At 24.9% G+C, this 27,628-nt stretch overlaps 1 protein-coding gene across 3 annotated transcripts; it reads left to right on the top strand.

Moving 5' to 3' along the window:
• The first annotated feature begins 12 nt into the window (after positions 1 to 12).
• LOC129965615 (dual serine/threonine and tyrosine protein kinase-like) lies at positions 13 to 26,807 on the top strand. Of its 3 annotated transcripts, XM_056079662.1 has the most exons (18): positions 13 to 318; positions 2,047 to 2,246; positions 3,150 to 3,278; positions 4,039 to 4,239; positions 4,919 to 5,292; positions 6,952 to 7,250; positions 8,304 to 8,453; positions 9,822 to 9,925; positions 11,171 to 11,233; positions 14,936 to 15,067; positions 16,831 to 17,061; positions 19,478 to 19,553; positions 19,818 to 19,974; positions 21,253 to 21,415; positions 21,576 to 21,659; positions 22,869 to 23,118; positions 24,453 to 24,608; positions 26,181 to 26,797. In XM_056079662.1, the coding sequence occupies exons 1-18, from the start codon at positions 195 to 197 to the stop codon at positions 26,255 to 26,257; spliced, it is 2,970 nt and encodes a 989-aa protein (XP_055935637.1). In that variant the 5' UTR covers positions 13 to 194; the 3' UTR covers positions 26,258 to 26,797. The 3 variants fall into 3 exon arrangements, with proteins under 3 accessions (XP_055935637.1, XP_055935635.1, XP_055935638.1); XM_056079660.1 differs by having other exon boundaries at positions 24,453 to 26,807; XM_056079663.1 differs by lacking the exon at positions 14,936 to 15,067 and having other exon boundaries at positions 24,453 to 26,805.
• Positions 26,808 to 27,628: the final 821 nt, after the last annotated feature.

The following is a 27,628-nucleotide window of genomic DNA, read 5'->3' as shown; positions in this document are numbered from 1 at the left end:
TCTTCTGCTGATAATTTTTCAGTTTACTTTTCTCGAGCGAGCACGTCTGTGGGCAAGGAAGGATGATTTACATTCAGAAACTAAGATAGGATTTTTCTTGATTTACTGTTACCGGATGATATTTATTTTGAAAATTTTGCCTTCATACTTTCGTTGCATTCGATACTACTTGATTTTGCAACAGTTACAAAAGAATGGCAGCTAGCATACCGTATGAAATTTCTAAATTCCGAAATCATGCCAGACAGCTGAGACGTATTTTGAGAGATACAAAACAATCCCTTGAAGATATAGAAAAAAGTGGATACTTTACCGAAGGTTAGAATATTTTTCTTGTTAAAAAATCAAGTTATTTTTCATTCCTTCTATTCAAAAAGAAATCGCGCAGTTTATTTCCTTGTTGACTCAGTATGTACGTACTTGGTTTTCTTAATCAATCCACTATTGTTTAAAAATAAAAATGCTTAAAAATTTATATATCTATGCTGTCTCTATATTACTTGTCTTATTATAATCGAATCTTTTTACAGTATCATTACGATTACGATTTTAATTCCTTATTATCTGTTCTGTCAAATGATACCCTTTTATTTAAATTAATGCTCACAATTTTTTTAATTGTATTACAGATTGGGTTCATTTCTTACAGAAAAATAAAAATATATATTGTTTTACAAATTTTGACTGCTTGATTATACAGCTGGTAATAAAATTCCGGAAAAGCGAAAAAAATTATCGTTCCTTGTGAGAAAATCGGACGAAAAAATTCATTTGACTATCGTTTTTTTTTTTTTTTTTTTTTTTTTTCAAACACCTATATATATATTTTTCCATCTGCCACTGCTTTTTCATTATTTGTGATAGTGGCCATCATTCAGTTTCAGAAGGAAAAAAGATTAATGTTTATTGTTTTTTGAGGAAGGTATATTGATTTCAATAATTTTCAAAATACATGAACATTTAAATAAGTGTTTTTCCATTTATAAACGTTTGTACTAATATTTAATTTTTTTAATTACATCAATTTTATTTCCATGTTAAATATTTTAATAAAGAAAGAATTTTATTGCTTGTATATTTTTTTTTAAAAATCATTTGTTTTATATGTATTTTATTCCTTATAGAATTTATTGAAATTATTTTATTCAAGGAGATAATGTTTATATTAAAATAAGAAGTTGATAGATATGTCCTTCTAGCACAAGTATTTAAAAAATTCTTCTATAATCTGTAGTAATAGTATCATTTTTGGAGGGATATTAAAAAAATTTTAAAACATGTTTTTGAAATTATTGAATGTCCTCACTGAATAACTTCATTAATATCATTTTAGTAATGATAGTAAAGTATAAAATAACTCCTTAAATTTTAGATTGAAGATAGAATATAAATTTAATTAGTTTCTACATACTTATAAGGGTTGAAACTAATTTGTAAGAATTATTATATGATTTTAATTTCTTTATAATTTGAATGTCATTAATATGAAACTGCAAAATAACTATTTTATATGAATTTTATTGTTTTTGTTTTTTAAATATTTTAAAGAAAATCATCCAAAAATAATGAAGTTATAATTTTTATTTTTATTATATTAAATTTATGTTTAACATTCCAAATATTTCTAGAAGATATTGTGTAATACTATTTAGTTTTGCTGATGAAACATTTATTACTCATTCACAGGTAACAACTTTACCCATAATGGAACATTCATTGCTATTGTCTTTGATTTTATTTGTAATTTTACTATGATACATTTCCATAATTTGTTTAAAAAATATATACTTTAATCTTTATAACTTGTTTTTTTCCTCACTTAAATGTAATTTATATGTTACATACAATTAATTATGTAATTTATATGGTACTTAAAATCTATCAATTACTTTCTTTTTAAAATGTTTTTATCTTAATCATTTTTTAAAAATTCATCTTCTTTTTTTTGTATTTAAGAAACTTTTCTAATAGTAGGATAAGTAAAATTTGAATATTGGTTATTTTTTGTGATTTATTTAATAAATTTGTTCCTTATTAAAATTTCAGAACAAATTGAAAGCATTCAACTGAAACTTGAAAGTGAGCAAACTGTATATGGAGTTATATACAGCTCCATTGGAATTACTATATTAGGTCATGATTGTTGGGCTAAAGCTGCAGTTGCTAATGAGTTATTTGGCCAAAAGATTTTACCTACTGAACCCCAAGATGCCGAAAGTGATAGTTCTAAAATGGCTTGGAGAATGGTAAGATTTTTCTTGATCCTTTTGCTCAATCTTCAGTTTCAAATTCTAAAATAACGTGGCTGCAGTCTGTGGCAGATTTAGGTAAAACTTAGGCCACTCTTTAATAATTGATCAATTTAGTTTCACATCTCAACCCTTTTTTTTTAAATATGGTAATGGTGTATTTAATTTTCATTTTAGTTATTTTGTGAAAATGGTTTTATTTTTTAAGAAATATATATAATTAAAAAAAAAACTAAACTAAAGTAATGAAATTCTTTAACCCTTACTAAGGCCGTGGAAAGTATGTTTCCCACCAAATTTATCAATCTTTGTATGAAATTATGTAGGTTTGCATAAGTTCTGACAAATTTTTTTAGAAAGAAACTTAGATGCTTCAGTTCTTTATCTTGTGCAAAATGATGTGTCTTGGTTTGTCACTTAATTATTAATTAACTAAATTAATTAATTAATCAAATTAAATTTATCTAATAAGCTAAATGAATCCTCTTTCTTATTCTAATTTCAAGCCTAAAAATATTTTAACATAATATGACTAGAAAAAAATGCCCCTTTAAAGGGTTAAAAAAAATATCATAATTATTAGTTAATAATTTCCTTACTTTCTAATACTTAAAAATACTTATTTACTTGCTATGATATTTATAAGGTAATTCAAAGAAATATAAAATTATTTTTTATTATTTATAATATGTAAATATTACAATCAATTAAATAAATAATTATCAATATGTTATAAATATTGAATTATATGTTATTTAATAATTTTAACAGTTCAATGTGAATCCTCATTAAAATCTAATATAATTCATAATATTTATACTTTTTACTAATTTATTTGATGATTAAGTTAATAATATTTTTTTTATCTTGTGACCTGATAGCTTTATTTCTTATACTTAGGTTCGATTTATATATGGGGTTGAAACTCAGGTCAGTTTAGCTTTGCCAAATAGCTATGAATTATTGGATCATTTAGTTTCTCATGAACAACAGTGGCATACTGTGCCTCTGGAAGATCTTGAACTAAAAGTAAGCATTATAACAAGTTTTTATTATTTAAATAATATATTTTTTAAAGATTTATCTTCCCAAACTTTGATTTAACTTTTCTGATATCCATATTTAAGTAGCATAATAAAACATGTTTGCTGTCATAATGTATGCTTTCATTCATAACTGTTATTGAATCAGATAACCTGCTTCGCTATTATCTCTTAATTACAATCAAGAAGAAATTATTTAATTAGATAGTAATTGTGAATTATTAGCCAATATGTTAATCTGATTTAAATTTTAATGTTATTATTTGTTGGAATTAATTTTGTTTGCACTTTTAATTATTTCATAAACTGTTATTGTTGGTAGCTGGTATTTTAATATGCATATATACATTTGAAAGAATTTATTTTTATGCTTTACATTTTCTAATTTCTTTTTTTTTGCATAATTTGAGACTGTTATTTATTAATTGATAATAATACTTAATTATTTATATTAGAATGGTTTTGTTTTAGAAATTAAGACAATATACTTAAAATTAGTTATAACTGAATAATAAGGTAAAAAATGTGAATTAGTGAATTTTTTTATTTGGTCAATTATATAATTAAGTATACTATGAATTGTGGATATATATTAAACCATTAAATACTCTTGAGATAAATTTATATTGAAAATAAAATTTCATTTGAAATGATTTTCATTTTTATTAATTTTTGTTTATAATAAATATTTAAAATTAAAAATTGCTAACATTATATAAGTTAACATTGTTTGTATTATTTTATAGGGTAAACCTGGTGAGGATCCAGCATTTGAAACAGCAGTGCTTGATGTCAAATTACGCCACCAACTTTTAAGAGATGATGTTGTTGTAATGGTTTCTCCAACAAATGTGAACGCTAGTTTTGAGCAGATTCTTTCTGTTTGTATGGATGGATTTACTTCAATTGTGATATATGCCATTTCTAATGGAGTTTTATCTCAAAGTGTGAGTAATAATTAAAAAAGATTGTCATTTTTAACAATTAATAACAATTTTTGTAACATTATTGGTAAACAAAATGATTTATTGTAGTTATGACAAGAGAATACTTTTGAATTTTTTAATATTATTCTTTGACATAATTAAAGATTTCTGTTTTTGTTTTTATGAAGCAAGGCATTTTTCTTGTGTCATTCTAATGCAGAATTTAATTTTTAAATTTTGATTTTAATTTCTTTTTACTAAAACTTGTAAATGTTTTTCTTTTTTCATAATACTATAATGTTTGTTATCTTTATTGCTGATATATTGTCCTGATTTGAATTGATTAATGATAATTTGGAGATTATTAAGCATCAGCAATTTTACCCCTCTTATTGATCTATTGGTTTGGAATAATAATTTTGAGTTGTAGATTTTCTAAAATACTTGAATAAAATTTTTACTGTCATGTTACCAGCAGTTTTTTAAGAAACTTTGCTAAAGAATTTGATTTATATACATTAGAATTGAGCATAAAAAGTGAAAAAAAGTTGGCCTGACTATAATTATTTTCAATTCTTTAAATCAGATTTGTGATTCTTTGCCCAAATATTTAAAAGAATTGTCTGCATAAAAAAATTATTTTGATGAGTTAATTTTTTAGAAAATTTTATTGAGAGTAATAATAAGGTTTCTTTTACAGGAAGTTTCTGAGCTGATGGAAATAAAGAAAAAATTTCCCAAATTACCTATTTTCTTCATTTGTGTATTTCCACCATCATCTGAGCTGACTGAATCTGAACAGCACGTTCGAAATATAGGGCTATATGGACGTAGGAGTGTTTTTAAACCTCATTCTTACCATGAAAGTTCACCCATGTTACAAACTGTTTTGAAAAGAAAAGAATCTTTAGATTCAAAATTAGGTTCAGCTTCATTGACTTTATGCCAACAGTTATGTGGTCTTGGATTTTTGAATGTGTTTTCACCAAATTTGAAAAAGAAATTGTGCCGGCAGCCAAGTGGAGGTATTGAAGTGGAGAGTAAGCTTATTGAGGATTTTGAAAATTTTAGCAGGTATTTTCTTTATTTTTTTTTTGTTATTTCAGAAATATTGCTACTTATTGAATCTTATTTTATTGATGATAATGCAAAAATAGATTTTGTATATTAAAATTGATGAATTTATATATGTGAGAGATGATGCATTATAAAAGAATAAAACTTCTGTTGACAATAATTTAATCAATTATATTTCTTCTATTATTTTGAGAGTAAAGTTGTTTCAAATACTTGTACTGAAACTTTTTATAATGAATTTAAGAAACTTACATTGTATGTAACAATTATATTTAATTTATTAAATTAAAATTTTATGGTTTTAAAAGTTTTTCTTTTTTGAAAGTACTTTTATTACTTTAGAATTACTGTGATTTTTTAAAAACATAATTTAAAAAAACACTTAATGAATATTGATTCTGTATCTGAATAATTACAAGTTTAGTTATAAAATATATTTATCACAAACAGGCAACTTTTTTTATTATTCTAGTACAAATTTCTTTAATCGTCTAAAATCTTTGTAATCAAAGAAGTTCTCATATGAAGTATATATTTTTGACTATTACTTAAGGAATGCAGTTAAAATTAATTTCCCTCAATTATTTATTCTATTTTCTGTTCAGGCTGTGACTACCACTATGCTATAAAATTGATAAAAAAGTTTCACAAGTTATTTTCTCAATCAGATTCTTTCCGAATCAAAATATAATGTCATATATTGAGATATTTCATATTTAGAGTTTATTTTTATTAAGTAGTTATTTTTATTAAATTTATTTTATATGTATGGTATTATCAGTAGTAAAGTTCTTTTAAATATTTTAAATGAATAATTGTAACATATAATATCTTGAATTACTAAAGTTAATTTCAAACATTTTTGTTCTTTTTTTTTTCTAATTTATATAATTGAAAACAGTAGTGTAAAATGGCACAGGCAAATGAAACTTTTAGTAAAAAACATGCTTAATTAGGTACTTTTGATTTTGAATGAAATAATTTTCATGTATTAAAATTTATAAATCTTGTAATGAAAGCAAATAAGGCTGATTTGGGACTTTTCCCTCAATATATCAATTTTCTTTGTAAATATTTTGTTTAAGAATTACATTGATTATTGTTTATTTCAAATGTATTGAGATGAAAATTATTTTGCATACTTGGATGTCTTTTTTAATGAGAGATTTTTTTTTAAATATTAACTCTGTTACAAAGGTTTTTACTTCTTAAATTATATACTAATTTTAAGCTGTGATTGGTAAAAAGAAGTCTCGTATATCTGCCTAAAAGGAGTGTATGTATATATAATATTACTACAATTTCTATTACTCTTTATCTTTGAGAAAATTGTTAATTATAAATATTCTTTATTTGTTGCAATAAATAGATATTTCAGTAGAAGAGATTTTAATTTCTTAAAATTAGAGATTAATGTATTGATTGTTAACATTAAAGCAGTTTTTTTAATTAAAAAATTTTTTGTTTTTTTGTGATTTTAATATTTGCGTGATATTTTTTTTTTTTTGTTTAATTGTATAGATATTAAATATTTCCTTAATCTTATCTTTTTAAGGAAAAAATAAATTTTTTTAAGTTTGATTAAAGTAATTGTAATCATTATTGAGATAACATGTTTCAAGTAATATTATTGATAATTGTTATTTGAATTTTCAGCATTTTACTTCATATTCGCCAGATTCTGCAAGCTGAACTTGTTCAAGTTGCCACTATATTAAACGAAGCTCATAACACTTGTTTACGAATGTTCATCCTTAGTGCTTTTGACATGACTTGGGACATGTTAATAACTCCTAAAAGAATCGCATATGCAAGACAACGAGAAAATGAACTCTACGAGTCACTTATGTCAATTGCAAACTGTAAACAAGAGGAAATACGCCAGCTTATTGTAGAAACAATCAATGGAATGACAGATGAATTACTTGTGAAAGCATCAGATTATGAGTTTCAGGGTATTTATGATTTTGTGTTTATAATATTTTGTGGTTGAATGCATGGTTATGTAAACTAATGAAATAAGAAGAGTTTTTTTTTTTTCAAGCTGCATAAAATATATTTAATATTCTTCTAGTGAACATTGCAGTTGTGTAAGTTCTTTTAGAGGATTGAAAGGACAGCCAAAATTCTATGTTTTATTATTTAATAGATTTGCAAATGATACAAATTTGTAGTTATATGGGAGATGGAGTTCATGGATTCTGAGATTTGCCTCTCAAACTTAATTAATGTTTCAGAAAAGTAATATAATAGTTTATGTGCCTTAAAATATTGTTACAGATGTCAAAATTTGCTCCCAAAGTATTTTGAAAATTAAAGACAGAAGTTACTTCTATTTTGAGTACTATGGAAAAGAGCTATTTTACTCCATATTTGTATATTTAATGAAATTTTGTAATGATAATATTCAAATATATGGAAATGTCAACTAATGTAAAAATGTGCTTCAGTTTTCAAAAATATTTCGTTAAGCAAGAGAATAATGATTGATAAGCAAAGTATAGAAATAGGATATTATCTATATTTTGTTTGTACAAACAAAAAGATAATCTCAAAAATATATTTTAATATAGATATTTAATTAATGGGCAAATATATTTTTGACTTAACTTGGAGTGATATATCATTTTTATCTTTATGTTAATAATTTTTCCATAAATAATGATTCCTAATTAGTTGTATAGACAGAAAAAGGTAATATATTCAGGGAGTTAGCAGTTCTGGTGGTCACAGTATCAGTGTAAATTTTTTTTAACTATCCAATTTTCCTTCGTTGAATACTTCCAATTTAATTGCTTAAAATTTTATGTTTTTCCAAGTTTTTAGTTTATTTTTTTACCATTAATCTATGTGAAATAATTAGTATTATCAGTTGTATATTATGTATTTAGGAAATAAAAGAAATATTTCAATTGAAAATTATATGCTTTTTATTTAATATATGTTTAAATGGTATCAAATTGATAAATTTTGCATTTTGACTTATGTTTAAATCTTATGTTCTTAAGGTGTTGAGTTATCAGAAAATGAACCACCATCAGTTAGAGAACTTCAAATTTGTACTAGTGAAATCCAGTCATTAGTTTTGCATTCACTGAATAGTGCTGTTGCAGGAAAACTAATTGGGTCTGTTGATTATTTACGAGAAAGCTTTGTAGGTATGTTCTAAAAAAATAGTTTTGTTATGATGTAATATTGATTTAAAAAGACATTTTTTAATGGTCTTTTGTCCTTTTTATCTTGAAATTTTATCTTTTAATTTTTTTTATTTTATTGTGGTTACAAAATGTATTGATGTTATTTTTCTTGTACTTAATGTAATAACTTTTATTTTTTAAATTATGGGATTGGAACTTGGGTAAAAATAATGATTTCACATTAAAATAATAATTTTCAATAAAGTAGCATTTATTAAAAATTATTAATGATGGTGTTTGCAAATATACATATGTTAATTAAATTGCATGTTTTGTGAGGATAATCTTTTTATATCCCTTAGTATCTTTAATCTGAAAATGATTCTATAAATTTGTTTAAAGTAAATACATCTGTATTCAGAAGTACTGAATTGATGAAGGAGGAATGCATTCAAATGTTTTTGATAAGACAGATTTTTTTGTTTAGGCCATTCACTTGAATAAATAATTTAAATTTTGGAATTGAAGGTCCATATGTATTATCTGTATGTATTATAAGTGATAAAGATTTTTTTAATTTATCTCATAGTTGGATCTTATATTAATACTTAAATTATTGTTTTTAATTCTATCAAAATCATTTCATGCAATACTATGGATTTAAATTATAAATTGGGGGAAACAGTTTATTTTAGAAAAACTCTTGAATCTACCATCACATTTTTTATTAAATACTGTTTTATTTTTTTCATTTATTTTTCATGGATTACTGCATGAACATTTTCTTATTTGAATGAAACAACAATATTTTCTATATAACTTAAAGTTTATCAAAAATTTTTTTATTTTAAACATTCCTTAAATATCAAAATAGGTGTAGATGGTAGATTTGTAAGCCTTGATTGAAAAAATCTAAAACTTGCTTGACTCTGAAATGTAGAATATTGACAGCTTTGATAATTCTTTATTTTTAGAAGAAAATGTATTTGTGAAGAAAAGGAATTAAAAGTTATCAAATGTTATTTTTTTTTTTCATTTGATATTTGGAAATAATCAAAACAGTAAACAACAAGAATTCTATGATATGAAATGATGTGAACGTAATGTTTCTCAATCATTTATAAGTCTTTATTGCCACTTTTTTGAGGGCATATTTTTTTAGATTAATATTCTGATCAAAACAGGCCTTAATTGATTCATTTTTATCCTTATTAAATCTTTTATGAAATATCCCAAGAAATAAGATAGGAATTTCATTTTTCTTTCATGCTTTTTATTCAATTAAAAGAAAACTATATTTTAAGCTCATTTTTTTACTTTGTTATTTGAGAGCTTACAAGAATATATTATTTAAAATGGATGCATCATAGTTCTTAATTGTTTTGACAGGTACCCTTGAAAGATGTCTTGTTAGTTTAGAAAATGTTAAAGAAGGTGGTGAACCATCTCAGGCTAGCAATGCTCTAAAACAAATATTAAATGCTGCATATCAGGTAATGTATTTCATTATGTGGCTTCCTTTATTTTTATTGTTTTGTAGTTTATTAGATTTTATAATACTAGATACTCATTACATAGCTTATTAAGTAGTATCTATTTCTCCACCTTTTTTTTTTTTTTTTTTAAGTACAATTGGATATAAAGTCAAAATATTGAGAAAGTTTTTATTACTTTTTCAGGAATTAAAATTAAAAAGTTACACACAATTTTGTTTGCATGAGACATTAGTATAAATAAGATAATATTATAAAAGTATATGAAAAAAATGTATACTAATTGAAATTAAACATTTCCAGTAGATTATATTTTCGACTTCATATGAAAAGTTGTTTTTTAATTTATTTGTATGCAATAAAAATTTATTTACTAATGATAATTTGGCATGTTTTTTAAAATATTTATATTGAAAATTGTTATAAAAATGTTTTTGTTTCTTCTCAGGGCTTTAATAAAAAAATATATATTATTTATCCTATACTAGTATTGTTCTAAATTTTCTTAATGCATTTTATTTTTGTAGTCTTCAGTTTTGTGTTTATTTCCATGCTACGTTTCTAATAAATTCTAATACTTTTATCATAAAACAAACTATTATATAACTCTAGAATTGTTTTAAAGATATAATAACAGGATTCACTTAAAGATAATTATAATTAGTATGGATTACAAATTAATAATAGAGATGTGACTTCTGCATTCCCCAATGCCAAGAGGGTTAAAACACAATTCTGCAAGCTATTAAGTTTTAGTTGTTTTCAGTTTGCAGTGTCCCAATGAATGATAAAATGTGATCTCCAAAAAAATGAAATTTTATTCATTTTCCAAAAGTTAACCTAAAGCATTGTTCTATGTGTAAAAGAATATTGAAAAACAAAATATTTTAATTATCTTTCTTCGCTTGCATTTCTTACAATTACTTTAATTGTATGGTAAATATATATTTATTCAGAATAATATACAAGTTTTCAGCAAGAAGGCATATGTTCAATTACTAATTGTAAATTTTAGAAATTAATATAATAATTATATCATTTTTGATAGTACAACATTTTAAAACCTTGCTTGAAAATGGATATAGTATTTATAAACTATATGTAGGGGCTTATCTGCCATATTGTTTTAGTGTTTTCTTTAGAAGTAAGATTAATGCTTCCAAATTTGCTTGAGTCAAAAGAATTCATATTTTCACTACTTTACTATATTTTTATTTAATTTTTTGTTTTAATAATTTCTTACAGGTTGAAGTGACTGTTAGAACTAGTTCATCATTGCTTAGAGTTTTGTTTGAAAAAATGAAACAGGTAATTGTCTTTTTTAATTGCCAAATTATATTTATATTATTTTATATGAAAAGAATTAGTTTAATATAAATTATTGAAGCACTTTTATTTGGTTTAAATATGCATTTATTTTTATTTATACTAAATTTCTGTCTATGTATTTTTCATTTGTATTTTTATTTTTTTTACTGTATTTCATTTTTTTACTGCTTTTTTTTGTATTTAAATTTTAATTATTGAAGCATTTTTATTTTTTTTAAAAATATGCATTTATTTTTATGTATACTAATTTTTTCTAAACAAATTATTATTTTTTTACTTATTAAATTTCTTCAGCAAATCAGTTTTTCACTCATGTTATTTTATTATTTGCTAACTATTCTTTTATATAATTTACCTTTTGTATATTTATTATTTTAATATTTGGTATAATCAACATCATCTATCTGACATTCAAATATATTCTGTTCCAAAAGTTTGTAGAGTCTTGTAATTTGCCTATATTTTTTGTTGTATATGCTATATGTTGATGAAACTTACTGTATAGATATGTGTATTGTATTGCAAAAAAAAAATAAAAAAATAAATAAATAGCAGTTTTATCCTGTATATTTACTGCTAATTTTTGAATCATAGAATACCTAGCCTAACCTATCCTTAAAGTTTATAGCCAAATGTAATTTTATGCAAATATGGTATTGGATTCTTGAAGTAGATTCCAAGCTGAATAAATATGTTGTAAGAAAAAGAAAACGATCATTTGTTTTGAATTTCATGATGTTTAAAACTTCAATGGACTGTTAAGGAAATATCAAAACTTTAAATTATTCTAAAAATATGGTTTATTGTGCATTAAATTGTAAGATGCCATATGAGCTACAATCTTGTTTCGGAAAATCATGTGTGATTTTTCACCTTATATCATAATAATTTGCATGTCCAAGAACACTGTCCATAGATGAATTATGAATCTCGCTATGTGATTCATTCAAAAGTGGCTTGTTGATTACCACTCTTAAAGCTTTTTTTTAGTGATTAAGTACCATTGGTTCGTTATTATATATTATATGTTGATAAATACATGACTATCCTTTTCAAGGATGGAAAGAAATGAAACCATGGTGTACTTTACAGAAATATTAAATATTTGCATGATTTAAGTAAACATCCCAGGAGCTTTTTCAGTAGGCAAAGTGATGTGGATTATTGATAGTCTGTGACTTTCGATTTCAATGGTCAGATGGCCTTGGTCTTTTTAGATAACTAACAGGATTTTCCTAAATACATCAAAATACTAAAAATAAAAAAAAAATCATCTTATGCTATTTGTAGAAAATATATGGAGAGGGGCAAAACTGGAAATATCAGCATGACAATTCTGTCTTCTATACTCCAGTGCTACAAGAAATTATTTAAGTTCAAAAGATGCTACTAATCTAGAGTTGCCACATGAACTCAATTGAAAAAGTGTGGGGAATTGTGTTTCAGAGGGCATATGAGAATGGAGGGCAATTTTATTCGATGAATGCCTTAAAGACAAGAATTAAAAGTTTTGGTACAGCTTAGAACCAGAGATATTACAAACCTTATTTATGTCGGTGGAAAAATATGTATATATTATATTGAAAAATGGAAAGATTTTAAATTATTAAGGACTTTTTATTGTGCATCTTTTGCTAAAAAGTCATACTACAAACTTTTGAAATAATTAATACTGCAGTTTCTTTATGTAATTGAAATACCAATTTTTATTTCTACTAAATATTTTGTTGTTTGTAAGTTGAATTTGGTTTTGCATAACCATATTTGTTTGCCCTTTTTATGCCTTTCCGTTTTTCTAAGACATATATTTTACTAAAGTCTGTAAATTTTTGGGACAGGATATAGCTACTTTTTACTGTGAATTATTACTATTAGAAATATAGAAACTTTTATTGTATTATTCATTGATTCTATGCACAGATGTCGATGTATATTAGAAGCCAGTTTATATGAATAAGTTCCATCTCTGAAATTATTGTTAATATATTGCAACAGAGTGATGTAACCAACAGTTTAGGATAAATATTTTTTGTTCTTTTTGAAATTTGTCTTGAAAAAATAAATTTTTTAAATATTTGTAGCTGTTGTGTCACGACATTTTGTGTTACCATTGCAAATATGCATTTAATTTCAGACTAAATATCTTCATTAACCATTTGACTGTTCAGTATCCCTCTCCTATCTAATTAGATATCATATTAAATAAAAAAATGTTGCTATTTGAAGAATTCATAGAATAATTAAATTACTAATAGATTTGGCCAAATTATGAGGTCTGTGAATGAGTTAATTTTAGTTAATAAGTTTAGAAATATGAGAATTTGATTCTTATATAATACATTAATATGACTATTTGAGTTTTTAAAATTGAAAATTTTTATAGAATTATTATTAATTAAAAATGTCTTTGAATAGAAATACATCTCAGTTTTAGAGGTTTTAATTATCAGGATTTAAGCAAATTTTCAGTATTCTTTATTGAATTTTGTTTTTTGCATCATATAAATTAGATTTATTTTTCAGGCTGTAGTATTTTAGCTTTGATTATAGTTTTATTTATATTATATATTTTTTTTATTAAAACAGTTTTGCATTGCATTTATTTTTGTTTACTGCTTATCTTGCCATATTAAAATGACCTATGAATTTTGTTTAATAAGGATTGATTATAAGTTTTCTTTGTGCTTATTGTTCAGCATCTTTATTTTTCTCTCTCTCTCTTTGATGTAGCATTTTGATTACTGTATTGCTTTATTTTGTAAAATGATAATTCTTCTATATCTTTAGAACTAATTTTGAGCAGTATCTGTTGCATGAATGACTTGAAGCTTTCATTTTAAAATAAACCATCCTTTTTCTATTTTACATGAATGCTTTTTTCTTGCCTTATAGTCATAATTGTTGGACAAATTTAAAATCGTCTTAAAATTTTTTTTTTATATAAAGTATTATATAATGATAACCAAAATAATTTTTAATATTTGTCAGTGATCCATTTTCAAAAGTAATAAAATCTAACTAGTCAAATTGTTTTCCATAAACAGTTAATATTCGTCTATTGTTTAAAATGTTTTGATTTTAAATGCTTTATATATCTAGATTAAATTGAATTATGAAAAATTCTGTAAAAATATTATATTTAAATAAATATTTCTGGATATGAGAGGTTATATAATATTTATGAAGAATTCAATAAACTAATGTGACTATTACACACATTTGAAATTCATACATGAATAATTTTTGAGAAATAAAATAAAATTTGTTATATTTCCAAGTTTTATTAATATCTCTGTATGTGTGTGTGTAAATGCAAGGTAATTTAAATCTAAAAACTAAATTCCAGTAATTTTGTCCCTTTTTGATACACCCACAGCCATGTTTACTTTTAAATTTAAAATTTGACTTAAATATTATTAATTTTTTATCATTTTTGAAAGCTCTACTAACACTTCAGAAATGCAAGCTGTTTCATACTTTTTAGCCATGATTTTTATGCTTAATTTTTTTTTCCTTTTCAAAGATTTTTATCTTTTGGGGATAAATGCATTTGGCACATAAACTAACCAACCTTTGGCACTAATGCTTGAATATGGGAAAAAAAGAAACACTTTTTCTTTGGCTTTGTCTAGCCACTTAAAAAGTGCTGTTAACAATATTAATTGAATTGTTTTTCTTTAGAAAGTTGTATCACTTCATAGTTTAGGAGATTCTTTTCAACAATCAAATATTAGCTGCAACTCTCTATATTACCTACCAATGACAGAATTCCCTTTTTTAAAGAATACAGCATTAGAAAATTTCCTTTCTTTGGTAAGAATTCAAATTTAAGTTAAAAGAAAAACTTGATATGTTGTAAGAAAAATTATTAATATTTAGAATTAAATTATTACTCTTTTGTCCTGTTTTTATTTACTGACTTCTTACTTTCCTTCCCCCTATCCCTTCTTTTGCTTAAAATAGTATTTTTTTTAAAGTGAATTAGCTTCTGTTATGTTTTGATCAATGCTAAAATGGCTTTTTCTTTCACTGTTGCTGTTAATGCTGTCATATCAATTTCATTTTGTTACTGATAAGATATTAATTAAATTCATAAAATATAAATAACTTATTTCTTATTCCAAAGTTTTGATAATATGACATTTTGATTTTTTTTTCTGTAGCTATTTTTTGAAAGATATCAGAAGCAAAATGTATATTTAATTATAATAATTATAAATGTTTTTTTTAAAAGAAAATGTATAGTAGAATAAATTTTTTGTTGTAAATAGAATCTGCTTATATGCATAGTAAATATTTAATATTTCTTCTAAAAAATTACATAATGTGTTTTCTACAGTCATTTTATGGTTAGATATTATGTTACTACAATGTTTTGGATTGTTAGTCTCAATTATACGACTATGGAATTTCACTGCTTTACAAGAATAATTATGTACAGGATGAGGAAATGGAAATAATGGAAAACCACTTCGTAAGAATGCTCAAAAATGTTTTGGAAGAAACTTTTAAGAACATGGAAAATTGTCCCTGCATGCAAAGTGTTAAATATCCAATGTAAATTAATTATTGATTCTAATTTGCTTTTAGGCTTCTGCTTAGTACTGGTTAGGAAGAGAGTAGTCAAATATTTCATAATACATTATTTTGATTTTGGTATTTTTCATAGTATTGGAATTATCTTAACTGCAATAAATATTTTTTTTTCTTTTTTTGCCTGAAACATTTAAATTTTAAGATTATAATGTTTTACTAAAATGCAAAACATTATAATTATTATTGTATATACAGTATTTAATATTTAGTCCAATTACTACATCCTACTGAAATACTTGATTTAAAATGCGTATCTGTTTCCATCTCTTAAAGACCTTTATTTGAAATTTAAGTTCATCAATCAATGTCAATATTATTTTCACCTTTCATAAATGACTATCTTCGAACATTTTTAGTTTATTGCAATGTTTAAAAAAAAATGTGTATTTGATAATTTTAATTGGTGTAAACATAGGAAAATTGAAGGAATCAACAAAAAGTGTTGCAAATGATGGGAAAATGTTAAAGATGGAATATGAAAGTGGAATTTACTATATATTTAAAATATATGAAATTTTAATTTTTTTTCTTTTTTGATTTATTAGCAAGCTTTTCTAGACAAACCAATTTTTTTTTTAAAATTTAATGTTTGATTCTGAAATGACTAATTCATATTTATACATTTTCAAAAACTACTCTCATAAAATATTCTGCTGATTATAAAAATAAAAAAATAATAATAATTATACACTGAACATGAAAATTATCCAATTTAAATTTTTCCTTCTCGGAACTGAAAAATATTTGTTCCAAAAAATTGATTGCTTGGTGATTAATAATTACTGTAAAGTGCATGAAACCAATAGAATAAGCAATTTGGTTTAGCATTTTTGTTTTTGTTGTTTTTTCCCCCTGATATTTACTAGAGTCCTAATATTTTCTCTATTGATTCTACTAACAGTTGATGTTGGTATATATTGTTTATTATTGGTATGCTATAGTCGATATTGGTTAAACTTCTAATCATTTTTTTTAATCAGTTGGTACAAACACTGCCATGGAAAGCCCCACCTGTCATTGATTCTGAATGGAAAAGGAAAGTAGCTTATGATATGCTCATGAGTTTGAGTGAATCTCGTCTTGCTCGTTCTATTTGCTCCCAGTTTCGAGAAAGGCTGAGGGCATCCCATGAACAGTTTGCTGCTTCACTGCGGCACCTGGAAGCAATGCATTCAGGACGTTTAGAGCGTACTGAGGAGCAACGTTTGAAAGTGAGACTGCTTTATTCATCTATTAAAAGTTTCTATTTAAAATGTATTCAATGAAATGCAAATTTGTTTTAAAAATAAAATCCCTAATTTATCTAATTTTTTTAAAAAAAAAGGCTTTTATATTTATGTAGAGGAATCATTGAATATTGTATTAGATTAAGAAAAATTACTTTTTGCCTTCATGGAAATGAGTGTAAAAGAAGCTAAGGCTAAGATGGCGATTTTCTCATTCTAACTTATATTAAGCCTGGCTGTAATGTATAAAATTATATATTTGCTATATTTTTATCTAAGCAATAATTTCTGTTTAGTTTCATATAGTCTGATTTGTTTTGAAGTTTAATGTTACTGAAGTTAAGAATGGGTCTTTGATGCATTTTAAAAATGTAATTAAACTGTTAGATCTAGTTAAAATTCATGATAAAGCTTTTTTTTTTATTTTTTTTTTTTTTATTATTGGATGCAAAAAAAAAAAAAAAAAAAAATTGGAACTGATATATTATATAATGAATATTTTAATTTACATCTTTTTGTTTTGCAACAGCATTTTTTGTTTTAAAAAGATAGAATTTTTTTCTATTACAATTTTTACTTCCCCTCTACTAATAAAATATGTAACAAAAGTAATGCTGTTTATTCTTACATGATTGTTTCTAAAAGATCTCATAATTTTAATGGGAACAAATCATGATTATTGAAAACTTTTTAAAAATTTGAGATTTTCTGAAAAAAAATAATTTATACAGTATTTATTGGTTTTTGTTGTGAAGGATACAATTTATTCATTCATTTTGATCCATATTTTTATTAAATCAAAAAATTTCATTTAAGATAAAACTATGCCTAATTTGTTTACATCATTTAATTTACATTTTTATCCCTGTTCTAGGTTTTAGGAGTTTTTTGGTATGGCTTGATAATATCTCAAAACTGAATTAATTTTCAAGGAGTGACAATTAAGTAAAAATTGAGCACTCTTGGAAAGCAAAAAGACGGAAAAAGTCTTTCAGTTTTGTTTCATTTTTTTTATTCAATTAATTTTTACCATCTGCTATTGATTACATTTATGTTTTGTATAAATATAGTAGAACCCTCATATATCAAACTTTCATACATTGAAAGTTTTTAGAAATATCGAAATTGTAGCGTGAAACCAGTTTTGTATGTAAAATAAAATATCTGTGCAAATAAAAAAAAAATAAGATTGTATATTGTATTCAAAAAGAGAAAAATTATTTTATTCATAGGAAGGAATATAAATTTTAAATTAAAGAAACAATTTCATTTATTCTTAATGTAATAGAAATTCTTAGAAAAGCAAGTCTTTTATAGTTTTACAATTGTGAACATTGTGATTGAACATTTTTAAAATAATTTCTTCGTAGCTCTAGTTTCAAGGTTTCTTTTATCCTAAAAGTTGATTTGTGTAATTGTTTTTAGTTAAAAATAATGATAAAAATATAGCTAAATTTATATATATCAATTTTTTTTCCTGTAATCCTCAAGTTTAATATATAAAATTTGATTATGTTATTAATGCCTTGATGACAATCTGAACTAATTTTTCCTTTTCACTGGAATATGCTTTCTTTAAGCATATTTTTTCTAAGAACTCTGCTCTGTTTCTTGATGCATCTGATGCTGATATTAATGAAAAAAATTGGAAGGGGGAGTATTTTTTTACATTAAAATTAGTACTTATTTACTTCATTTCTATATTCTAGAAATGTATTATAAAATGTCTAAATTTAAAGATTATTTAAAACATTTGCATTAAACATTATAAGTATATTTAACTTCCTCATAAACAATTATTAGTAGAAAAATTTAAATAAATACAGAAAGAGGAATCTTTTTTTTTTCTTTTTCATTTGTATGCATAATAAATGCTGATTAATTATTCTTCATTAAACAGACAACATCCAAGTAGTAGTCCATATCAGTATCATGTGACACATTCCTTTTTCTTTTTCTGCACCTTCAGTTCATTCACAATTTTCTGCAAAGGAAGTATCAAAACTGAGTCTATTACATACTTCAATGAAATGAAAACACAAGAAGCAACATAGGTAGATTTAGGTAATCTTATGTTGAAACATGTTATTGAATATGCACCAAAGTTTTGAACAATGTGCCACAATGATTGGAATAAAATGGACAACTGCAGGATGTTGGCTAGCCATAGACCAAAGAATGACCCAATAAGCAATATTTATATGTATCTAAGCAAAAACTTTAAGGTTATCTCTGTATTGTTTTAAAATTTTTTCTTGTTGCTTGTTTAGAATGAAGTTACGATATTTGTGTATATAACGTATATTTATATGATTTATTTAAATTTTTTGAAAATTACTCATCAAGTTTTGGTCTATATCAAAATCTGTTGAAGTTGCTGATGTCTGTTTGCTTTTTTTAGGTTAGGAAACTTCATGCTCCCAAGCTTGCAAAATTTGCTCTTGAAAGTACATCTCTTCGTGACATAATTTTGTATGGTAAGTTTTTGCATTTTATCTTTCATATTCATGCAGCTTTTTATATATATATATATATTTTTTTTGCAGTTTGTCAGTTTTGCAGTTTTAATAAGGACTTTTTTAATTCTATGAAATGTAAAATATATTAATTCTATGATTTGTAAAAGATATTATGATCATTTTCAGATTCATGTTTATTACATTAAATTATTACATTATGTTTATTACGTTATGCTTATTACATCGCAAATTCATGAATGGGTATTTTGTATTGTTTCTTAGGAATGCCACACATAGGACGTGAAATTGGACGTGGCCAGTATGGTGTAGTTTATGCTTGTGATTCCTGGGCTGGATATTCTCCTTGTGCAATAAAATCAGTTGTCCCACCTGATGATAAACACTGGAATGACTTGGCTATGGAATTTTATTATACAAGGTAACTTTTTTAAAGACAATATTTCTAAATTTCTAGAATTTTGTTTTGTATTGATTTTAATTTTAATCGCATTCTGATAATTCTCATCAAAAACTGGGATTGTCGGCATTCTTAAATTTAAGAAAACTAATTTTGAACATCACTGCTAAAACTATTTTACTTCTTATCTATAATCACCCTATCGATTAATATTACAAGATCTAGTGGGTGAAATACACTATACTAATCTTTAATTTCTTAAAAGATATTCAGTTTCCTCATCTCTTTGTATTTGACGCCCTTATTTAATTCTTTCATTGTGTTCCAGTTTGTTTCCATTTTAAACATTTTCATCAAATTTTCTGTGTTTTTAGATACAGTTTTACTTATCTTAGCATTTGTTGTGAACTTTTAAACAATAATGTCATTGTTTTTATTTTTTAATCATAGCATGGCACAGTTTAGCAAAGGATGATTCTTATAGGAAAGGCTCAAAACTAATCTTAATTTTTAAATCAAATCTGGGAGAAATTATTAATTTCCTTTTAATATTATATTTAGCAGAAATTTTCTCCATTTTCAAGTTTTTGGTCCTTTTAGATAATTTGTGGGTTGCTTATAACTTTCAATAAATTATGGATCATGCATATCATAATGCAAAGATTTAATACATAATAATATTAATAAAAGTACAAATTTATATAAAGATGATTAGAGAAGTAAATGAAATGATGGGAGTAAAATCTTTATGCAGCATATATACCAACCCTTAAATAAAAAAGGTAAAAAATTTGTTAGTATAACTTTTGTGCTACCCAAACAAATGTATCAAATTTATTATTTAACAAAAGAGTAATTTTAGAAGTTATATGCACTATCCATATTTTTGTCATTCTGTCTGGCTAATGTATCAATTCACATTTTTAAGCATATTTGAAATTGTACAAAATACTTTGCAAGTATTGTGAATTATGGGGAAATAAAAGTTTATTTAAAATTATTGATTGCTCTCAGTTTATTCTTAATTACTTTTGATTTGAAAATTGCTTTAATAATTTAATATAAACGATGATTAAATTATTTCAGTAATCTTTTAATTTATCATATCCATTATGAAAAAAAAAAAAAAAAATCATCTTCTGAAATGATAGTTCTCATTCTAATGGAATACTGGTGCTAAAATACAGAATATTAACTTTGAAAATCATATCAATCAAGGAATTCTAAATAGACTAGAAAATATTATGAATCAAATTGCTCTGACTATGTATGTTTCGAAAATCTAATTTTATTTTGCAGGAGTATCCCTGAGCATGATCGTATTGTCCAGATTCGAGGATCTGTGATTGATTTGACATATGCTGGTGGAAGTACACCTGCTGTTTTGCTAGTTATGGATAGATTGCAAAGAGATTTGTATTCTGCATTAAAAATGGGCTTACCTTGGAAAACAAGACTACAAGTAAATTAAAAAAAATTCTTTGAATTTCAATAAGTAAAATGTATCTAAGTTTGGAAAAGGCATGTTATCATAGCTTAAAATATGCATACAATTTTCATTATACTAAAAAATTGAAATTAAACTTTATGCCTGAAATATATTATTATTCTTTATCTATCAGATTGCTTTAGATGTTGTTCAAGGCATACGTTTTCTGCATGGTCAAGGTCTGGTGCATAGAGATATCAAGTTGAAGAATGTCCTGGTAAAGTATAAATTATATTGTTCTAATACCACTCATTAATATTAGTTTCTTATTACTGACAGTTGAAATACTAAACATTGCTATTAAAGATAATATAATCTTATTGTTATTCTTCATGCAACATAATTTCTGAAAATTCTGTATGATTGGACTGAAAAGTAAAGTTTTAAGTGTTTCGAAAACATATTTTTAAGATCATTACATTTCATCAAAGTCATAAATTATTAATTTATTTCTCATTATGAAAGTATAATTATATCAGTAGTTGTCTAGAGAATATCAATTATTTATGGTTATTGCACATTGATGAAATTTTTCTTTCAAAGTTTGATTGGAATTAGGTTGAGATATCAGAAGGAACTTTTAAGATATTTTATAACTCCTTATATTTAAATGGGTTGTTATTTGATGTAAATTTAATGATAAATTAGATATTTCCTATTAAAATTTAATTTCTGAATCAGAAAACATAACTTTTCTATGAATAGACTTACAAACTTACAAATTAATTGGTTTAGAATTCTGATTAATTTAAGCTATAACTTCGATGCATAGTTTTTGACAGCATTTTGTAATGTTCATCATTTTGGGATCTCATTTTAAAATTTTATAAAGATTGAGATTATTTTCTGTACTTTGAGAGAAAAAGGCTCCATCATCCAGAGTTACTGACTTTTAAACTTTTCAGTTGTTATTTCAAAGTCATGAGAGTAATAAAAGAATGAATAACCAGTATCTTCACCTTAAAGATAAATTGAATCATTAAAAGAAGAAAAGGCTCTCTTATTTTTCCTTATAAAATTTAAAATAATTATCTCGGGTTTAACTGAAAAAAAATGTGAAAGTGAAAAATTGTGCCTTTTCTACAAAAATACACATTTAATTATTTCAAAAAACTTTAAATAAATACCTGCCCTACATATATATGTATCTTGACTTAGTATTTATATTACATGCAACATAATTGCATAAGTTTATACTGTATAAATTATATTGTCAAAACCTGTTATTCAATTGCTTATAGTAAACTTTCACTTTATCTTTGAAATAAAACAATAAGACAGCTATTTCTAATACATTAGTATGTTATCAAATGGATCATCAACCAGTTGTTATTAAATGGATGTTCTTTAAAGACAGAAGTACAATACTTTTATTAAAATTTTTTCCCCTTATGCACTGATTTTGATGTTTTTCTTTCTCTTTTAGTTGGATAAACATAATAGAGCAAAAATTACAGATTTGGGTTTCTGTAAACCAGAAGCTATGATGTCTGGTAGCATCGTTGGTACTCCCATTCACATGGCTCCAGAATTATTCAGTGGAAGATATGACAACAGTGTGGATGTGTATGCGTTCGGAATTTTGTTTTGGTACATTTGTGCAGATCATGTTCGTCTTCCATATGTGTATGAGCAGTGCCAAAGTAAAGACCAGCTTTGGACTTCAGTCAAGAAAGGCAAGTGCTCTGAATTTTCTGTTCCTTAAAAATGTTGAATTTTAGTTTTTTAAATGTCTCTTAATTGTTTATGAATACATTATTTGTATGCTAAGCGGCTGACTCTATGTAATCACATGCTATTTCAATAATAGTTTTTTTGAATATTTCTAAAATTATTTTTTACATTTAAAATGAAGTTGATTTAACAAATTATATAATTAAAGCTGTGAAAGAAAGAAGTTGACTTCAAATATTTTATGTCTAAATGGCATAAAAATATTATGAAATTTAAATATTAAGGAATTTCTCTCCATGTAATTCATAAAGTAATAATACAGTCTCATGTAATTTATATTACCTTTTTTAATCATTCGATTGAGTTGCAGTGTATTTAAAACAAGCCAACTATTATAAAATTGAGCATTTTTAGGCAAATTCTTTCAAACATGTTTAAATTCGACTAGTAAAATTTGAAGACTCAGTTGTAACAAAGATTTGGCTTAAATTGCACTATAAGATAAGCTTAAATGAAATTGCAATTTAAATTTAATACAACTTTAAATTGCATGATATGGTGCAGAAATAATATGTGCAGTGTAAGTTTTGTCATCATCATCCCATTGTTACTCAGAATTGCTATTTGTTCTTCTTAAAAAGATATTTGTGTTAGATAAACACTTTGTTTTACTTATTATCCAGCTTTGAATCAATGTCAAATGTTATACATATGGGAGGAGGACAAAAATAATTTTTAACTCCAAGAAAAGAGAGAAGCTGGTGGATAAGGATTTAAGAAACCTTGATATATATATATATATAATATAAAAATATCATCCGATAGATAAAAATAAATTAAAATTTTGTATAATTAACTCGATTAGTTATTCAAATTGGGGGGAAAAATCAAAAGTTATAATTAACAATCATTGGCAGCAAAAATGAAGAACTGATTTCAGTGTCTATCCTGACTTCAATTCTTTCCTTTATATTATTAGAACATATGTGTTAGTCACCCTAAAAAATCGATTCTTAGTGTTGATTTGTAATCTTCGAATTATTGTAATAATTGTTAGATTAATATGTAGGCTTAATGTTCAATTCAAACTCCTTTGTCTTAAAGAGTATTTTTACTTTTTTTTTTTCCTTCACTGGATTATTGTGACAGTCATAGATTAATATGCAGACAATATAAAATTCAAACTCCTCTATTTTAAAGAAAGAAAAATTTTACTTTCATATTTCTTTGCTATTAGTGGATTATTGTGATAATCGCTAGATTAATATACAGATTTAAAATCAAATTCAAACTCCTCTATTTTAAAGAACATTTTTATTTTCTTATTTCTCTGCAGGTGCAAGACCGGAGCGTCTCCCTCAATTCGATGAAAATTGTTGGAGGCTGATGGAAGACTGCTGGAATGGTAACCCTTCTCTTAGGCCATTGTTGGGAGAAGTCGAGCCACGTTTGATGGAAATTATAGAGTACTATGAGCACAATCCCTTACCAAGTGGGTTTTCCTCCATCCTTAAATCTAACACTGTCAATAGACGTAACAAACGCTATGCTAAATCTAATGTTAATACTTCTCGGCGGAGAACTGCTACGCATCCGCAAGCATGACTCTTAAAGTTACCCGACAGAATGGCACTGTCGGACGTGTGTCCTTTCTCCGAGATCTTATCTGAAGTAACTGCTAAACTTGATTTCATTTCTGATAAACTTGTGCCTAACAAGAATACTTCCTGATTAACAAACTTTTTCTTTGGAGAAGGGAATATTTTTCTTTACTTTTCACTTATGGACATTTTCTTTCAGTTTGCTAACATTATGCAGGGCTGGCTATTGGATTTTAGTTATTTTGTTCTAGCAGATTTATTTTACAGTAGGGTTTCTGTTTTGTTGGTAACAATTTTTTCTGGCTGTTTTGCACAACTTTAACTTGTCTGCCTCTTGTTTCTTGCATGCTTTTCCATGTTTAAAATTTTAAGTTTCATCTAATTTTAAATATATTAATATTTTTTTTTTCAAATAACTAGTTGAAATATTTTAGTTTGTAAATTGTTAAAGATTTTGAAATGAACTTCATTTCAAAATAAGAGTTTTAAATTTGAACATATTTATGTCCTTAAGGTTTGTTTAAAAAAGTAATTGTTTTTTTTTAACTATAGATTTAAAAAAAAATTACTATAATATATTGTGATATATATTAAAACCTTAATAGTGTGTGCATTAATTGGTAAAAATAGATACAGGTAAGATGTATTGTTTAATTTTGCTTGCTTGCTGCTTCTGCTTTATTTGTCATGTCATGATGTCTGTATATAAGTAGTGCACAATCCTTGAGATAGTTTTCCAAAAATTTAAAAAAAATATTGAAGAAAATTAGTTTTTTAAAATCTGTCATTGCATTTTGTGTGTAAAGCACAGTTCATATAAAAAATAGCCTTAAAGTAATGCAAGATGCATTTGATCAGTAGTCTTTTCTTTAATTATCTATTCATTAATTTATTTTAAAAATATTTTGACTGTTTTCTTACATAGAATAATTCATTTAGCAGTAATAAAGAGAAGCCTAATCTTGCATGAAATTTCAATAAAAATTCAAACATTGTTATCTTTATCAACAATATAAGAAGAAGAATTATCTTCATCTTCATAAATACAGGTTAATGTAGAATATCAGTTGTATTGTAAAAACAATAGAATTTTACTTCCCTTGCAGAGCAAATCTGTATATATCTCTCATCCTCCTTCAGATTTTTATTCATCCTTTCTACAATATGACCATGTGTGTAATATCTAGTTTTCTTACTTACAAATGCAGAAAAATATAAGATATTTCATCAGCTGTTAAAAGATACAACTAATGTTTCTCTCCCTCACACACATTCACTAGAAGAAAAGTTTACAAAATCCTCACTTTGAGAAGTTAAGGGATTTCATATGACTCTAATTTAGAGGTTAACATCCTTGTGAGTTCTTCGATCTTGTAGCCACTGGAACTGTTTGGATTGTGCACTACTGTTCTGTCTTGTTTGTTTACTGATTTGCTTTGTCTCTCCTATTGTGCGTCCTTTAGGCCGTGGTATGGAGCAAAAAGAAGTGGATATTATGTCCCCCAGTCCATTCATCAACTTGGAATTTGCACCTGCATGAATATTTTGCATTGTTTTCAAATGGAAAATAATTATTGTTCCATAAGGTGCCAAGTACAAATGAGGGTTATTATTTTCAATCTTACCTCCCTTTTATCCAGCTGTACAGTTCATGCCATTCAGTATATCTGATGTAATTGTGATATGTATTTTTTTTTCACTTTCTTTCTCTCTGCTTCATCTTGTTCTCCAGTATTTCATCTGTGTAGTTATAAGCCAGTTTTATGCAAGTACAATATCTATATCGTGTTTAAGATTGTAAATCCTTTTGTAAAAATGTACATATATTGTTGATTAATTTTTAAGAGTATTAAGTGTTTATGGTAACATGTTGAAATGTATATTAAAGTTTAAATGTGTTTTTGTTGTGAATTCCACATTTTGAATGTCTTTTTGATTGAAAATTGTCATATTTTGATAATTGGATTAGTTTTTTATAAAACTGTTAAAAATATGAAAAATAGATTTATTTTAAATTAATTAATGGACTTTGCAACATTTTTACTGACCTGTGTACAGATTGCTGTTGTTTGAAGATTGTATTTTGTATGAAATTTTAAATGAGATTTGTATTTTTTAACACAAGTCTATTTTATTTTTGTATGTGTTAAAACTAATATACTGTTTATAATAAAAATTTATTCAGTCTAAATTCTTTTTTCATTACTAAGCAATGTCAATTACTGTTTGTTGCAAACTTTCTAAAACTTCAGATATTTATTTATGAAATTGCTGTTTTTACAGCTCTATACAGATCAGAAGAGAATTGCATACTTTTATGTAAAATTAATAGCAAACTAAGGAAATCCTGCATGAATTTTAAGGTTTCACCAACAGGAACTGCAATTTTGCTTATTAATATATCTAAAACTAGTTCCTAATGAGATTTTTAACGATAATTCTGCCCAACAATAACTCAATGTTTCCATGCACATCATTATTAAAACAATTTTATAATAGTAATAAAAATGAAATATTTATTTATATATGATTATGAAATAATTTAAATCTCAAGAAATGTCCTACTTTCATACATTTTTTTAATTGCAGTTTTTGAAAATTTAATCAAAAATAATCCAATTTCACTTTAATTCCTTGCTGAAAAATGTCTTCCCCATCTTTGCATATATAATTACAAACATTCAAGGATTTTTTTATAAATAAATCATCATGCATTGATTAAATGGTAAAGTATATGCAAGTTTTGAATATTTAATTAGTAACTAAGCTGAGTTCTTTTAATCATTTCTCCTTAAGGAATCTCTTTTAATATGTTGCCAGTGACAAAATTTTCTACATTTTTCAAAGGACAGAACTTCAATCTGGTTACTGCACACAACTGCAATTGCTGAATGTCTATTATGCAAATAAA

The sequence above is a fragment of the Argiope bruennichi genome, chromosome 4 (assembly GCF_947563725.1).
Source record: "Argiope bruennichi chromosome 4, qqArgBrue1.1, whole genome shotgun sequence".
NCBI lineage: Eukaryota > Metazoa > Arthropoda > Arachnida > Araneae > Araneidae > Argiope > Argiope bruennichi.
This window is presented reverse-complemented; position numbering and strand designations above follow the sequence as displayed.